The sequence below is a fragment of the Peromyscus leucopus genome, chromosome 8b, assembly GCF_004664715.2.
Source record: "Peromyscus leucopus breed LL Stock chromosome 8b, UCI_PerLeu_2.1, whole genome shotgun sequence".
NCBI lineage: Eukaryota > Metazoa > Chordata > Mammalia > Rodentia > Cricetidae > Peromyscus > Peromyscus leucopus.
Genome location: NC_051086.1, coordinates 94,154,169 through 94,171,766, shown reverse-complemented (window position 1 = coordinate 94,171,766; position 17,598 = coordinate 94,154,169). Strand labels below are relative to the sequence as shown.

Genomic DNA, 17,598 nt, shown 5'->3' with positions numbered 1-17,598 from the left:
CCTCCATAAATGTACTGCAGCATAGGCACCCCTCACATACACATATAATAAGTAAGTAATGTAATTTTTAAAAACTCTCAGTGACATACAAATTTTATAAATAATTTTTTCTTAGATATAAGGACTCTACTTTGTTGGGGAAGAAGTAGTAGCCACAGCCAAAGATCCAAATGCTGTTACCGCAAATTTTCAAAGAACCCTTAACTACAAACTAGGGGGAGTGATAATAGGAAAAGATCCTCAGAGGCAATGTGAAAAAGTCGTACTAAATCTCAGCTCAGGCTCTTTAGCGTTGCAATAAAGCTATGTTGGAAAGAATCAAAATGGAGAGAGAGAGCACTTCTTTAAGGCAGGGCTGGGAGTGGGTGTCTCTGAATGGAATATGGAACTACAGGATTCAAGGCAAAACAAAGTACTTCCCAAAGGAAGTTGGTGGGGGACCTTCTACCTTTCTCTTATTGGTAGGGAGGGGGAAGCAGTATTTGGTATTCTTGGACAGTGCATAAAGAAAAGTGTTTCACAGTGGTCAGAACCCAAAATAGGTTAAAAGGCCTATAGGATAGGGTCATCTCATCCTGGAGCTATGTCTTGTGCCCTTTCCTATGCTTGATTTCTCTGGACGTAGAAAATTGGGAACCTGTAATGGCGAAAGGGAAATGCTGAAGGAAGCAGAGAAACACTGGACAACTTGGAGATAGTTATGGTCTGTGTTAGGGGACCTGCCAATTGGATATTGTCTGTGGATAACAAAGGGATAGATCTCATTATATATCAGTTACAGTTAGTCTCTTGCACTGTAGTTGGCAGAATAAAGAAATGTGGGGTTGATGTCCATGCAAAGGCTTTGTCCCTGACTAGGAAATGTCTGATAGACCTACTTGCCCAAATTGCAACAAGTCTGCTCTCCTGCATACCTTTCTGCTTCATAATCAGGGCCATTTTTTCACTCAGAACTCCTTTTAAAGAAGCTTTGGTAGACACGAGAACCTTAAATCCAAGCTGGTGATCTGGTCTAAAATTAGGTTGCCTCCTCCAAGTTACAATCTTGCATTAACCTTATATTAACACTAATGCTCATTGCCCTTTATAGTAATTCCATGTTTCACAGCTTCTATTTCTGTTTAATTTCCTGATACATGTCTAAGTATTGGGGCCATGGTTTGCACTTACCAGCCTGGGAGCTAGTTCCTTGGAGGTAGGAATCTGGAATAGTCAACTCCTCTGGATACATTTTTAAGATTCATCTGGCAATTTTGGGGGAATCCAGGTTTAAGATAATTGGAAAAACAGCAGCTATCACAATGTTGCTGGTAGCTGCCAACTATAATATCTTGTGTATGACCAAAGACCCACTTTGTTGTCTGGTCCCGTATCTCATGTCTGATACAGCCTCTTATTTTTTCTTTTCAGGTGGCAGCAGCAGAGATGGCCCCTGAAGAACTCGGGGATATCCATCAGTTACCTTGTATCCAGAGCCTGTCAAACAGTCTCATCCACAATACTTGAAGCCAGGTAGGGACTTAAAAGTCAGTCAGAAGCCACTGGCCTGATCTTACATGGAGTAGAACCCCACTCATGGCCAGGAAGTTTCTTATCCTTTCCTGAGATCTCCAGAAGGGCTCCTGAGCTTTTTATTTGGCCCTATTCTGGGGTCCTACCTTCTAGTTAACAAGTTCTCTTCCAGCTAGCATGGGTGAGCCCCTCTCGAACAGTAGCAGTTATTTCATTCCTGTGTTAAGGGAAATTCCTCTACAGTGGATTACTGACATTCTTATTCAGTTACTGTCAGTCTCCTTTAGGATAGCTGGCTCACTTGCCCACACCCCTTCATATACAAAACACTTTTTTTCCCAAAAAAACTTTTTTGTTTAATTTTCTATTTCAAGTCAAGATAGGACAATAGTATCTCTTCTCATTGCCTCTAACCAGCTCCACTACCTTTTTTTCTAGGTTCAGTGGAAGGTTCCATCTATCCAGATACTGCATGAGACACCTGAAGTAGAGGCCTGCAGCCTGCTTCCTCTGCCTTCAGTACCCAGAACCAGCAACTCCACCTTCCTTCCCTGCTAGTAGGTTGTGCTGCTTCACGCCCTCACAAATGATGGCCTGTCTCTCTCTGTGTCTGTTTCTCTCCCTCCCTCCACCCCTCATAGGAGCTGGGACTAGAGGGTCTACATCTAGCTTCTCAAGGAATTTTGTTGTTGTTTAGTGTCTCCAAAAAGGGAAGTCATTTGTCACTCAGCTCTTTGTCTCAGTAATTTCCAAGTCCTAGTCTTTCGAGGTCCCCTTCTAATGTCCATCACTTTCTGTAGTTGAGAACCATTTCCCTCATTTGGCAGGCATGTGAAAGGACTAGTAAACAGTCTTTGACACTGGTGAGAGATGACTCAGTAACAAGTACCCTTTCTCTCGGAAGCTGAAAGTCTAAGGGCCTACTGGGAAATACCTGGCTCTTTTGAGAGTGTTTATCTAGTGTCTGTTCCTTAGGCTGGGCAGTGGTGGCACACACTTTTAATCCCAGCACTCAGGAGCAGAGGCAGATCTCTGTGAGTTTGAGCCCAGCCTGGGCTACAGATCGAGTTCCAGACCGGCCAGGGCTACACAGAGAAACCCTGTGTCAAAAAAACAACAAAAGAGCCAGCATCTTACCTAACCCCCACATACCTCAGGGAGTAGAAAAGGAATGGTTCTAGGGTAGAATCAACCACTAGATGTTACTGTTTCAAAAGTCTGGGTGTCTACTTCATTCTGGGGCCTGAGGAGCGTTGTCGAGCATCCTCCTGCCTCCTGGGGCTAGAGGTAACACTGCCTTACCCTTCTGACTGGCCCTTTCCTCAGCAGTGCCTCTCTCCCTTTTGCAGCCTAGACAACTGAAGCAGCAGACCTGCTCTAAGTCAGGCGCTTCTTCCCCTGGGAGCATATGTGACAGAGTGAGGAAGAGAAAGTAGGTGTCAGAAGGCAGGGAATACCCCACGAAGTAGTCAGGTAGTACCTGTGCATTTAGTTCCTCGATGGCATTGGAGAGCACCGACATTTACAACTACTACTTTTCTGTCAGCCAGGCTACCCGATTCCTCAAAGCAGTCTACCCAGCGGGGCAATTGCAGTCTTGATTTCTGCCACACGAGGGCACTGCTGGCCAATTAAAACTCAAGCCCCTTAGGAAACAGTTGGATGAGGGCACTCTTTCCAGGGACAGGATCACAAACACTCCCAGAGAGCCAGAGAACCTGGACCGGAAGTCAGAAAAATAACTGATAGCACTTGTTATTCCTTTCAAATGACTGAGGCCTGTGCACTTGGCTCTTCAGGCCTGCTGATTGAGTGGGTGCCTAGTTGAACTTATTAGAAGTTCTAGGTACTCCCTTCAATTCAAGGTAGGTGGCTCCAGCTGTCAAGCCCATTGTCCCTTTATCCCAGAGATGTTGAGTTCTAGTTCAGGAGGGTGGGAATGGTTGGATTTCAGAGGGGAAAAAGTTTTGTTTTTTTTTGTTTTTTTTTTGTTTTTTTTTTACAAGTATTCAAAAGTATCTTTGTTGGTGAGAAAGTATTGGGAACTGAAGACTGAGAAAATGGGTTACCTCATCTCGCCCTGGCACTCTCACCAACACAAACCTACAGAATTCAAGTCTAGTAGATCTTTGTATCTGATCCGGCAAAGCACACCCAGGACTCCAGAGAGCTCTAAGCCAAAATTATATCAGAAAACAGCATGAAGGGGACTGCTTTGGCTATGAGCCTCATGTCTACCCTATGCCATGTCATGGCTCTGCTGGGCATGCCAAGCAACTTGGGCCCTATGGGACTGAGGGCTCCACAGTTTACCCTCAGAAGGCCTTCCAGAATGAACAGGCTCAGGGAAATGACAGAGGTCTTCCTCCTTCCCCCATGCCTGAAGGCCCCTCCCCAGGAGGACAGCTTGATTAAACAGTCGGTGCTGCTGGAATTACTGCACAGCTGGTGCTCCCCCCAGCACCCTGAGCAGAGCAGCAGTGCAGATTAAAATCTCCAATTAGCGTTAAAGTGAAGTGAGGAGGTGCTGAGGCTGCCAAGGCAGCCAGGCCGAAACCCTGAGTTGGCACCCTTGCTCCTGCCTGATTCTGAGGCCACCCTTAGTCAGTCCTTTCCAACAGTGTCCAGTGTCTGTTAGACTTGTGTTGCTTGGGGCCAGAGGAAGACCTTAGGTTGGAGGCAAATGCCTTACCTGGCAAAATGCTTCTATCCATAGGATAGAAGAAAGTGAGATCAGTCAGTGACTGTCAAGGAGCTGCCCTGTGTGCAGCCTACTAGACAGCCAGGCCATGGTGACATGATGCTACTGCTGCTGATTTTTGCTTAGAGGAAGAGCCAACAGGAAAGGTCTCTCTGAGTCTTTTTATCTAAGGTACTCAGGGACATGGTATTCACATGAATATCCATCTGTGTATATTTTATCCTATCTGACCCATCTGTTCCCACCCAAATTATGGCTCCTTCCTTTCTCTCTCCATCCTTTCCTCAGCTTTCTTGAAGGAAGGGTAGAGACATAGCCAAGCTCCAGAGTGTCACAATGCCCTGACACCTGGGTCCCAGTCAGTTGCCCTTTATCTTCCTAGTTTGGGAAATAGCAGAGGTATACCAAGATGAATCAGACCCTTCCCACTCCTAAAAATCTTATCCACTCCAAAGATCCCTCTGCCATTTACACTTCTGTCCCTTGCCTATTAAATCCAGAAGAGTACAGCTAACCATACCCTCTGACTGCCCTCTGCCCCTTTAAGAGAAATGGAGGTGGGTACCCAGCTGACTTAACCTACTCACACCTCCAGAAATTAGACACCAGGGCATAGTGCCACCCTCCCAGACTGGCACATGCTATCCTGGCAGAGGTTCAAGCACACACACACACACACACACACACACACACACACACACACACCCCGCCCCATGTCATACTCCTACCCTATGTCTTCCTCTACTCCCTCTCTCCACATCTTTTTTTTTTTTCTCAGCTCAAAGCACAGCTGAGCCTTAAAAGGGGGGTGAGGGTGGAAAGACCAAGCTGGGGCAGGGGGGTGTAGAGCGCCAATAGCACGTTTTCACCTGCCATTTAATTGGATGTATTTTTAATTAATGGGACCTCAGGGACTAACATGAGACAATCTGATCTCTGAATAGGGACAGGGGAGGGATTGGATAAGGGAGGAGGATTGGGCCACTGGGTGCGGTTACCAGGAACCCAGGCCCATCAATCACTGGCCACTTTGCGTTCTGGCATGGAGAACAGCGAAGTGGAGGAGGGGAGGTACTGGGGAAAGGTGCCAGGATTTCCCCCCAACTGCCAGGACCTCCAAAGAGATGGAAGTGTGCTGATTGACTCAGGTCTGCAGCCTGAATTTACAGCCAGAATAGTAGGTAAGAATTTTCTTGCGCCTGCAGTTGAGTATAAGATTATGAAAGGGAAGTGGGGTTGAACTTTGAGCTCCTAAAGAGAGAGAATAAGAGCTAGGGACCATGGACCTGGGACTGTCCTGGAGGTTACAAGTAAAATGGTATGCAAATGAGACCTGGTGACTTTGGGTCTAAACCTTAGAACCTTAATGTTGTAAGAAGGGAACTTGGAGCTCATCTTGCCTGACCCCTTCATTGTACAGATGTGGAAACCAAGACCCAGAGAGGAGGAACCGGTTGAATCCTGCCCTGAAGTTGGCGTTGTGTTCTGGATTTGGAGAGTTCCTGGGAGCACAGGGCAAGAAAAAGTAGGTAGGTAAGGAGGGAAGAAAGTCAAATGAAAAATATAATAATGATGTTCTGTCCTCCACTGTCTGACATGTCAAGTGACTCTTGTCACTGTTTCCTGATTGTTGGAAGCAGTTTAGGAAAGTTCAGCAGGTGCAGCTTGTAAGTGATGTGATATGGGAACATCCTCCTTTATGCAGCCTGTTCCAGAGGTCATTATCCATCTTTGCCTCCAGCCCCTCTCTATAGGAGTTTGCCATGTTTTTTAAGGTCTAAGGGAAGGAAATGCTTCAGCTACCTCAACTACTTAACCAAAAGGCAAATCTCCCAAGACTAATTTTTTTTCTTTTTTTTCCCCCCGGAGCTGAGGATCGAACCCAGGGCCTTGGGTTTGCTAGGCAAATGCTCTACCACTGAGCTAAATCCCCAACCCTGACTAATTTTTTTAATGGAATTTGTTTGTTTGTTTGTTTGTTTGTTGAGATTTTGTTTTATTATGTATACAGTGTTTTGCCTGCATGTATGCCTGCAGGCCAGAAGAGGGCACCAGATCTCATTACAGATGGTTGTGAGCCACCATGTGGTTGCTGGGAATTGAACTCAGGTCCTCTGGATCAGCAGCCAGTGCTCTTAACCCCTGAGCCATTTCCCCAGCCCTGTTTGTTTTGTTTTGTTTTGTTTGAGACAGAGTTTCTTTGTGTAGCCCTAGCTCTCCTGTAACTCACTCTGTAGACCAGGCTGGTATCAAACTCAGAGATGTGCCTGCCTCTGCCTCTGGGAGTGCTAGGATTAAAGGCGTGTGCCACCACCATCTGGCGTTTTTTACGGAAATCTCATCACAAGTTCCCATGCTATAATATAAGCAATTGGGAAAGTTATGCCAAAATGTCAAGGATAGTTTTCACCTTTTGTCTCATGACTGCAATAGAGACAGTATTCAATGCAAGGTCCTACAAAATGAATTAGAAATGTTCCTGAATTCATGTAGTATCCTGGCCTTAGAGTCTTTGGTCTCTTCTGGCTCTTGTACTGTTGATTTATCCTAAAGAGAAGGGCATATTTCCAGCTGCCTTTATCCCCTTATTTCCTTCATTGCTCGTATGCTAGGGCCCGGGGCAGAAGGACAAGTGAAGATAATAGAGGCTTTCCTACCAAGCTGTCAAAGGTGGCATTCTCGGCAATCTCCTCTTTTCTCAAAATCTTCAACATTCTGTGATCTGTGCTTCATGAGGCTAAACTGAGCTGGAGGCAAGGATGATTCACGGTTAGAAGGCAACACCAATAGAATTTGCCACACTCTCCAGCTCTCATCCTTACCTTCCTTCCCCTAGAACTGTCTTCTATCTTGGTAACCTGTTTTTACCCTCAGGCCCTTGAGAAAAGCAGGATCTGGCTCTGCAGTTTCCAACCTTGTCCTGATCTGCCATAGACTGTCAGGGGCTGTCATGGTCTGTTACTCACAGACAGGGTGAGAGGCCCTCAAATCCCCCTAGGACAATCGGATAAAAATCCTTCTAGGCCCCTTTCTGCTTCCAGGGGCCTCAGGAAACTGTGCCAGAAGCTGTCCTGTCAGGGTGATGAGGAAGAAGGGAAGACAGGATGTCCCACACTTTAGAACTGAGACCTAGTGATGGAGAGATGGCTTAACTGTGAAAGGCTAGGCTTACAACCAAAAATAAAAGAACTGAGACTTTATAGTTCCACCTGTGGGACTGGCTGCTCAATAAAGTGCAGGACATTCATAGTGAGTGTTGTGTAGGGTAGGTGGCTACTCTTCACAGAGCTGCTCTTTCTAGTCTAGAACACAGCACTGAAGAAGAGCACACAGCAAAAGAGGAAAGGTAGCTACTTTCTGTGTATAAACCTGCTACTCTTTTTTGCTCTTGGTAATTGGTTCATCCCTATTCCAATGTCCTGACAGCATAGGGAAGCATTCACTCTACATTCTGGATGTTCTCTGAGGAATAGAAATACTCTCCCTCCCATCAATTCTACCAGGTCTGCCATCTACTCCCAAGGTTATCCTAGGGTGTCAAATCTATAGCTTTAAGTCCACGTCTAGAACCTTCTGTGAAGTCCAGAAGAAACTCAGGCCCTTTGTGGGAAAATACTTAGATATGAAGTACATATGGTAGGAAGAGGTAGAAGTACCCAGGATTCCTTGCCTTCTGGGATTAGTCAGCATTGGCGTGCCGTTTAAATTTTACTCTAATGGGGCCTCATTTTTCCTTCTCCCTTCAGTTTTCCCATGGGTTGAGGGTAGATCTGAAAATCTGAACCTCTCACCTTGATACATAGAAAGCTATTATGCAGATTTCCCTGTGTCTTCCAGAGCTGTAGGCAGAAAGGGAAAGCAGAGAAAGGCATTGACAGAGGTAGCAGTGCTGTGGTGCCCACTGGCCCCAAAAGAAGAAACAGGCCAGAGATGAAGCCAGGAGATGTCTGCTTCTGAAACAGCATTCTTGCCCCATCTTCTGCTTCCTTTTACATGCTGCTTTGGCAATATGCCCAAGTGTGCCAGCTCTCCTGGCTGGTGATCCTGTGCCACTGTGCAGGCAACCAGCACTGTGCCTCTGCACAGCACAGCTCAGGTCTCACACTCCTTTGCTCATTCATCTCTGTGTCTGTGTTACAGATTCCTAGGGATGAGATAGAGTGCTGTGGCCCTATGGTAGGTAATTGGTGGACACTGGGGCTCACTGGGTACATATTTGCCTGTCTGTAAGAGGGGGAGGAAGAAGGCTGCTGGCAGCTCAGCAGAGCTTGAGGTTCTGGTGACTCACAGCAGTGGGGGTGGCTCATGAAAACAACAGAGGGGAGGGGGATCAAGTCTGTTAGAGTTTTCTTTTGCCCCAGTCCTGCCCACTCTGAGCTCTGTAGATGAAAAATCTCTCATCTAGATTAGGAGATAGATGTCCCAGCTATGAAAAGAAAGGGAGAAATGAGAAAGAAGTAAGCAGGAGAGATTGCATTATCCTAGGGAAGAAAGACTGAGACATCACCCACCATCTCCACAGGCTACACAGAGAACATAAGACATCCATTAGCGGCAGGGCAGCCCAGAAATCCTGGGTACCTTCCAAAAGAGAGGTTTTCCTGATAAACAGCTGTTACTATCGTTCCTCAGTTGCCTGCCTAGAACTCTGTGTACCCAGCTAACATAAAACTTTGTGGGGTGGGGCTGTTTGTTTATTATTGAGACAGAATCTCATTATGTGGCCCAAGCTGGCTGCCAAGTCTCAATACTGCCTCATCTTCCAAAGTACTGTAGCTATAAGCATGTACTACCATGCCTAGTGCCAAAAATTTCTTTTTGAAGATTATTTTATGTGGTGTTTTGACTACATGTATGTCTGTGTTTCACATGTGTGCCTGGTGACTACTGTGGAGACCAGAAGGGAGCAACAGATCGCTGGAACTGGAGTTACAGATGGTTGTGGGCTGCCATGTGGGTGCTAGGAACTGAACCTGGGTCTCTGCAAGAGTAGCAAGTACTCTTAACCACTCAGCCATCTCTCCAGCCACATAGAAATTTCTTAATAGACAAACAAACACAAGATAAATAGTACTACAAGACCAGACCCAGAAAGGATTGCCACCTGTGCTTAGTGCTGTCCTCACTAGACTCAGACACCTTGGACCAGAGAGGAGCGTCTAGTGACACTTAGACTGCTGAACAGGGTTTGGTACAGGCTGGGAAATGGCTGCAGCCACCGATGTTCCGAAATGCTGGTGTTCTCCCTCACAGGTCAAGTGAGCAGTATGCATCCTCTCCATCCATTCTCAGTCCATGACTGGAACTGGCAAGAAGAGAACAATAGGAACTTTGGATACTAGTATATCCAGGCACATGATAATAAACACCCTGACCTCTGGCCTCATAGAAGAGAGGGTTCGGTGGGTATTCTGTGATAGATCATGAGTTCTTGTTTCTGTTCCTTTTATTGCTGGAAGCTCTGTTTTTCTAGGCCGAGTGAGAGTCCTCTTCCCCTCTGCTGGTCATCCAGACATGACTCTGTTTGGACAGACAGATGAACTGTACTTCATGCAGGAAGGTGAGAGCAGTGTCACTTTTCCTCCTTCCTGGCAGTTGAAGGAGCTCTGGGACCCGTTCCTAAAGCTTAGTTCTGACCTAAGCCAACACATCATCTGGCCCTGGATATAAAACTTGGACTATGAGGGGAAGCCTATATATACATACATACAGAGATAGAGATAAATAGATAGATAGAGATATAGATATATAGATATAGATACAGTGAAATATAGGCAGGAATGGGGGACTTTAGCCCCAGGAGAGATACCACATTCTCCCTGATCCTCTTCCTTCCCAAATTCCTTTCTCTGCTCCCTTTTCTCTCACCTCCCACTGGCCAGCTCAACTCTTGGCCACCTGATTACCTCCAATCTGACCAGATATGGTAAGTAATTATCTCTCCTTACACGCACCTCCTGCCCCCTTCCTTTCTTCCCAGCTAAGAGATAGCTAAATTTGTGTTGTTTCTACCACTGAATATCACAGAATCTGAATTGTATTCCCAGCCTTTGGTGCCCAGCTTGACTCCATGACTGCCTTTGGATTGGGAAGCACTCACCAGCCTCATCTTCCCCTGCAAGTATATCCAGGTCTGGACTGCTATGTCTGTGGCATCAAGACTCTGCTCTAGAGCAGAGGGCAGCCCTAGAGGTGCAACTGGAGCCTTGGCCCTAAATGTGTGTATGCCTGTGCATTGGGCACACTGGTTTATTAGTGTTATTTCAGCATTGTGATGCAGAGAGAGTAAGTGTAACAGCTGCTCCTTGCTTGCAGTGTTTATTGTTACCTAGAGACAACCTCCTGGCTTTTTCCCAGATCCCCCCACCCCCCCACCCTGCGTGCCCAGCCCAGCCCCCTCCCTGCCAACAATCCTGTTCTCTCCACGCTGATGGGAAATTTATAGCTTGCCCATATCATGCCATTAACTCTCTCCTGTCCATAGGGTAGATGGGTCAAGGGAAACCAAAGTGGAGAATGGGCATGCTTTGAACCCAGAGTGGAATAATGTATGAGGAACAGAGGGAGGAAGGAGACACAGCCTTCTATTCCGTGTCCAGTTTTAGGCCCCAGTTGTTCTATAATCCATGTAGGTCAGAGCCTGCTTAGTTTATGAGATCAGTCACATTTGGGATAGTATGGCCATAACCCAGTTGTTCCCCTGGCTCTTGTATGAGAAGGAAAGAAAACAAGAGTTTTGGATCTGGCCTTGAGATCCCAGAAGAGTTCCTCTGGACCTAGCCTTGGAATCTCCACATTCTCCTGCCAAAATTATTCTCTTCTCTGGCCATCTCTATAGTCCTTTATTGCGTTGTCTAAACTTGAACAAATACAGCAAGATAGTATTGGAGTGGAAGGGGAATACAGAGTGGCAGAATCCATAGCCTCTCCTTATCTGAGCAAGGTAACTGTGGATGTCCCATGGAGACAGGAGGTACTAGCTTGAGAGATTACTGCCCAGACCACCACAGTGGAATTGATGTCTGACATGAAGCCTGCTGCTGAGCCTGTTGGGAAAACTTTTACCTGCGAAGGCCCCAAGAGATGTCAGGCATTCTCCCAGCTGCCCTTCTTGATTTAGTTGGGGTTCTCTTTGCTGCTTGTCTTTCATGGTCCATTTTCTCGAATTCCTCTTGGTTTGCTCTGATCCAAGTGACTGAGGAAAGAGAAGTGTCCTAGTCATAATCTCAGCAGAGCTAGAGACAGAACCTCCTGCCATCTACTTAGGACTTTCCATGGAGGAGAACCATGTACCCATTCACCATCCACATGAAAGCAGAAGAGAAGAAAATGGATTGGATTTTAACAGAAACAGTTGAATTAAACTTGAAAAAACTTACTCACAGAATAAAATGTTTCTCTTCAGCTACTGTCCTTGTGCCTATGATGAATTTGTCTATGCCTACTCAAGGAACATTGAGTAAACATGGTTCTTTTTCTAAACTCCTTCCACATAGCCTCAGCACAATTTCCTCACAGTGCAGTACTCCTTGATACTTTGAAATATAGTTGGGTTTTGTTTGGTTGGTTGGTTTTGTTTTGTTTTTTGGATGGGGGGAAGTTTTGAGACAAGGTTTCTCTCTGTAGCTTTGGAGGCTATCCTGGAACTCGCTCTATAGACCAGGCTAGCCTCGAACTCATAAGAGATCTGCCAACCTCTGCCTCCCAAGCACTGGGATTAAAGGCGTGTGCCACCACTGCCTGGCTGAAATACAGTTTTTATGGTGGTTAGATTGCTTTGCAGAGGCATCTCTGGGTTCTGGTACCAGCTCCACCACTTACCAGATACCCTTTGGAAGTTACTTTGAGCCATACTTTCCTAGTCTGAAATGCAGATAAGGCAGTAATCTCTTGAGAAGCCCATACCCATTCTTGGGTATGTCTTATTTTTTTGTCCAAGTGCCTTTCTTTATTTTAACTCTAGTGATTAAAATATCTTAATTCTGTGTTTTAAAACAAATTTTTAAAAAATAAATGCTAATAAACTACTGTTTTTCAAGATTGTGGAAATTGCATCAAAGAGTGTATAAAGCCTGATCCTCAAGTGGTCTCAGTCAGCAGTATTTGATACAGTAGGATATTGTTGGTTTTTTGTCTGTTTATTTTTATGTATGGATGTTCTTGTTTGCTTGTCTGTGTACCATGTTTCTACCTGGTACCTGCAGATGCCAGAAGCTGTCATCAGATTTCTTGGAACTGGAGTTACAGATTGTTAAAAGCTGCCATGTGGGTGCTGGGAGTCAACCCAGGCCCTCTGAAAGAGTGGCAAGTATTACTAACCACTGAGCCATCTCTCCAGCCCCAAATCCTGTTGTTTTTTATGAACCAGCAGACCTGACATCATTGCTTCAAAGATTTCATGATTCTCTGAAGAATGTGTGTGTGTGTGTGTGTGTGTATACACACGTACATACAAGCTTGGGATTGAAAGAAGGGTGGCAGTCCCCTAGAAGAGGAAGTAACTAGAGTCCCTCTTTTCAGACTCCCTAAGAAATCAGTTTTCTAATTTCTGTGCCTCTAGCCAAGAGAAAAGCTACTGTTTCCAGACTATTTCTAAGTCACTGTTCTGCTTGCAAGTATACCTTCATCCAGGATAGATCAGAGAGCAGTAGCTGTAGCTAGAGTTTTCCTGCCTTGCCCACAGTCAGGACAAATCTCTGTCACTCGCCAGTCCCACAGCCACTCACACCCAACCAAGTAAACACAGAGACTTATATTGCTTACAAACTGTATGGCCGTGGCAGGCTTCTTGCTAATTGTTCTTATTAGCTTAAATTAATCCATTTCCATAAATCTATACCTTGCCATGTGGCTCCTGGCTTACCGGCGTCTTCACATGCTGCTTGTCCTGGTGATGGCTGGCAGTGACTCCTTCCGCCTTCCTGTTCTTTCTTTTCTCCTCTCTGTTTTTCCCGCCTATACTTCCTGCCTAGCCACTGGCCAATCAGTGTTTTATTTATTGACCAATCAGAGCAATTTGACATACAGACCAACCCACAGCAAGTAGCTATTAGGAAGTATAGCAGCTAGCACTTGCCAGACGTTTCAGTTTGTCAAGTATTTTACCTACATTATCCTACTGGTATTATATCCACCAGGTATTATATTGTGTGTATTTTGTAATGTCTAAAATCTAGAAAGTATTACCTAGACTTACTGAAATATAGAGCTCATTTCCTATTGTTTGTTTTAAAGATTTACTTGCTTTATGTGTATGAGTGTTTTCTTGTGTGTCTGGTGCCCACAGAGGCCAGAAAAAGGTATTGAATCCCCTGGAAATCAAATTACAGATGGTGGGAACTGCCATGTGGGCACTGGGAAACAAACCTGGGTCCTCTGTGAAAACAAGTGCTTTTTGCCAGATGTGGCACCCCACACCTTTAATGTCAGCACTTGTGGGGCAGAGGCAGGTGGGTCTCTAAGTTTAAGCCAGGCTAGTCCATAAAGGCAAGTGTCAGGACAGCTAGGACTACACAGAGAAACTCTGTCTAGAAATAGAAAATAACGCTGAGGGGTGGGGGTGGTGCATGCCTTTAATCCCAGCACTGGGGAGGCAGAGCCAGGCGAATCTCTTAGTTCAAGGCCAGCCTGGTCTACAGAGTGAGATCCAGGACAGGCTCTAAAGCTACACAGAGAAACTCTGTCTTGGGGAAAACCAAAGAAAAGAAAGTAACAAGAAACAAGTGCTTTTATTTGTTTGCTTGCTTATTTATTTATTTCTTTGTTTGTTTGTTTATTGATGCAGGATTTTTCTGTGTAGTCCTGGCTGTTCTGGAACTCACTCTATAGACCAGGCTGGCCTCAAACACAGAACTCCACCTGCCTCTGCCTCCTGAGTGGGATTAAAGTCGTGCACCACTATGCCTGGGTCTAATTAGTTAAATTTTTCAGACTGAAGAGATGACTCAGTGGTTAAGAGTACTTATTACCAAAGTAATTTTATTGTATATGTATGCATGTTTTAACTGCGTGTGTGTGTGTGTGTGTGTGTGTGTGTGTGTGTGTGTGTGTGTGTATGTATGTATGTATGTACACCAAGTGTGTACCAGGTCCCCCTAGAGGCCAGAAGAGGTCATTGGATCTCCTAGAACTGGAGTGTTACAGATTATTGCAAGCAGCCACATGGATACTGGGAACTGAAGAGTAGCAAGTGCTCTTTACTAAGCCATCTCTCCAACCCGTATGATCTTTTCATGATCTTTCCCCCTTGGCTGTAGATCAAAGCAAGACTTTACACAGCATATACAAGCACTCTACTATTAAGTTACATGCCTAGCACTATGCAAGTTTCCACTTTTGTCTTTGTTTCTGTTTTTTGAGACAGTGTCTCATATATTTCTGGCTGGCCTTGAACTTTCTATGTAGCTGAAGGTGACTTTGAATTTTTTTTGGAGGACAGGGCATGCACGTGTACATGCCACTGAATGCATATAGAGGTACATGTGGAGGTTGGATGATTGAGAGACTGAGTTCTCTTCTTCCACCATGTGGGTTTTGGATTGAACCAAGGTCCTTGGGCATGGCAGCAAGCACCTTTACTAGCCACGTCATCTTTTTGTACCTTCCTCCCTTTTTTTGGCACAGGGTTTTAAGCATCCCAGGCTGGCTTCAAACTCGCTGTAGCCCAAGAAGACCCTGAACTGGTGATCCTCCTGCTTCTGCCTGCTGAATTTTGAGCTTAGGGTGTGAGCATTTTTTTAAATTGCATTTTATTTATCTGTGTGTATGCACATGTACATGCCACTGAATGCATACGGAGATTTTGGGGAATTCTCTCTTTCACCATATGGGTTCTGGGAATTGAACTCGAGTCATCAGGCTTTAGAGGCAAGCACCTTTGCTCACTGATCATCTCACCAGTCCACCCTATGTGGTTTTTTTTTTTAAAGATTATTTCATTTTTATTGTTGTGTGTGTTTGAGAGAGAGAGAGTTGGCCCAGACCTAGAAGAGAGCACTAGCTCTTCAAGAACTAGAATTACAGGTAGTTGGAGCTACCCAACATGGATGCTGGCAGCTGAACTCAGATTTTCCAGAAGAGCAGCAAGCAAATCACTGAGCCATCTCTCAGTTCTATTTATTTATTTTTAGTTTATTTTCTTTTATTATTTTATGTATACAGATATTTTACCTGAATGTATATATGTGCACTATTTGGGTGCTTGGTGCCTGTGGAGGTCAGAAGAAGGCATTGGATCCCAGAAGAGGGCATTGGATCCCCTGGAACTGGAATTACAGATAATTGTGATTTGCCAAGTGGATTCTGGGAATCCAACCCAGGTCCTCTGGAAAAGCAACTAGTTTTCTCAACCACTGAGCCATCTTTCCCATCCCCTATTTATTTTATAATTATGTGTGTGCATCTGTGTCTGCTTGTAGGTATGTACACATAAGTGCAGTTGCCTTCAGAGGTTAGAAGAGAGCACTGGATACTCTGGAGCTGGTGTTAGTTGTCAGCCACCTGGCATGGGTACTAGGAACCAAACCCAAATCTACAGCAAGAACAAGTGCTCTTAACCACTGAGCCATCTCTTCAGCCCCATCCTATGCATTTTTAATAGTAGAGATACTGGGCCAACAGATAACAAATATCCACTCCCCGTGGTTATGACTATTTTACTGATGGACCAATGAATACTATTTATTATTAATCTTCCTTTTTCTAATGAGAATATTCCTTATTCTTTTTATGTCGCACGCGCGTGCGCACGTGTGTGTGTGTGTGTACGTGTGTGTGTGTGTGTGTGTGTGTGTAGGCTGACCTCAAGCTCACAGAGCTCCTCCTGCCTCTGTTTCCCACGTGTTGGAATTAAAGGTGTGCACCACCATGCGTGCCCTTAATCTTCCTTTTGAATTCTACAATGGAGACACAAGAGCAAGCCACTATGGAGACATTCTTTATCATAGCTAGGTAGCTTGCTTTTGTCTTTCCTTCCTTTTCTTTAATTGTTTATTTTTGAGATGAGGTTTTTCTATGTAGCCCTGGCTGTCCTGGAGCTTGCTCTGTAGACCAAGCTGGACTTGAACTCGGAGATCCACCTGCCTCTGCCACCCAGATTCCTTTGTTTATTAAGACAGGTTTTCCTGTAGCATTGGCTACCTCAAACCTGTTATGTAATTGAAGATGATATTAACTTCTGATCCTCCTGCCTCTGCCTCCCAAATACTGAAGTTAGAGGTGTGTTTCACAACATTTTGTTTTTATGGATTTTTTAAGTGAAGTAATTGTAGATTGATACTCATTTTAAGAAATAATACCAAAATCTGAGTATAGTGGTTCATGCCTGTAATCCCAGCACTCAAGAGGCTGAAGCAGGAGGACTGCCTAAATTTGAAACCAGCTTAGCCTATAGAATGATTTCTATATCAGCCAGGGTTAATGTGAAACCCTGCCGATACAAAAACCAAAACAAAACAGGCTGAGTATTGGTGGTATACCCCTTTACTCACAGCATTCACGTTGATTTTGTGAGTTTGAGGTCAGCCTGGTGTGCATAGTTCTAGGGTAGTCATAGCCACATAGTAAGACCCTGTCTTAAACAAACAAACAAACAAACAAACAAATAAATAAATAAATAAAAGATTGGGGAGATAGTTCATTGAGTAAATATGTTTGCCACATAAGCATGAGGGCCTGAGTCCAGATTCCCCCACAAACACATTTCTGAACGCAGCATTGGGGTAGGGCAGAAACAGTTGGGTTTCCAGAGTTTGCTGACTAGTCATCCTGACCAATTGGTGATCCTTTGGTTCAGTGAGAGGTCCTGTGTCAAAAAAAATAAGGCAAAGAGTGATAGAGGAAGATACCCATCAACCTCTAGGAGCTACGTGCATAATCACACACCCACACATAATATATACACACATACATACACACAAAAACAAGAGGAGGCCCCTGAAGTTTATCACTTTGCAAAACTAATAAAATGTATCTGTAATAATGACATTGATGCAGTCCATTGATCTGGTAAAGATTTCTGTATTTTCAATTATCTGAATGTATATTGGGTGTGGGGTATGCATTATGCATATGGAGGTCAGAGAACAACCTGTGGAGTTGATTTTCTCCTACCATGTGGGTCCTGGAGATGGAACTCAGGTTGTCAGGCTTGGTGACAAAGAAACTTGACTTGCTGATCTATCTCACTGGCCCCAAAATATTTGTAGTTTTACTAAGCATATGCATGTGAGTAAATAAGTGCTATACAGTTTTATTTCCTGTATTATCCCCTTCTACAGTGAAACTGCTGAACAGAGAAGCTGGAGTGTAGCTTGGTGGTAGAGGCACTTGCCTAGCTTGCCCAAGGCTCTGCTTTCAGTCTCCAGTACCCACAGAAAAAGGAAGGC

At 44.8% G+C, this 17,598-nt stretch overlaps 1 protein-coding gene across 10 annotated transcripts in view; it reads left to right on the top strand.

Annotated features, from left to right (window-relative positions):
* The window catches only part of Cdk12 (cyclin dependent kinase 12), a 112,802-nt gene that overhangs the window by 66,497 nt on the left and 28,707 nt on the right, over positions 1-17,598 (top strand). For 2 of the 10 annotated variants that reach the window (XM_037200875.1, XM_037200874.1), the window contains exons 15-17: positions 1,411-1,512; positions 1,951-2,069; positions 5,634-5,742. In XM_037200875.1, the coding sequence (XP_037056770.1) occupies positions 1,411-1,512; positions 1,951-2,002 (154 nt within the window). In that variant the 3' untranslated portion in view covers positions 2,003-2,069; positions 5,634-5,742. Of the gene's footprint in view, positions 1-1,410; positions 1,513-1,950; positions 2,074-5,633; positions 5,743-8,353; positions 9,774-10,260; positions 11,627-17,598 lie in introns of those variants that run through there. The other 8 variants (XM_037200872.1, XM_037200873.1, XM_028889533.2 and 5 more) reach the window with 8 other exon arrangements.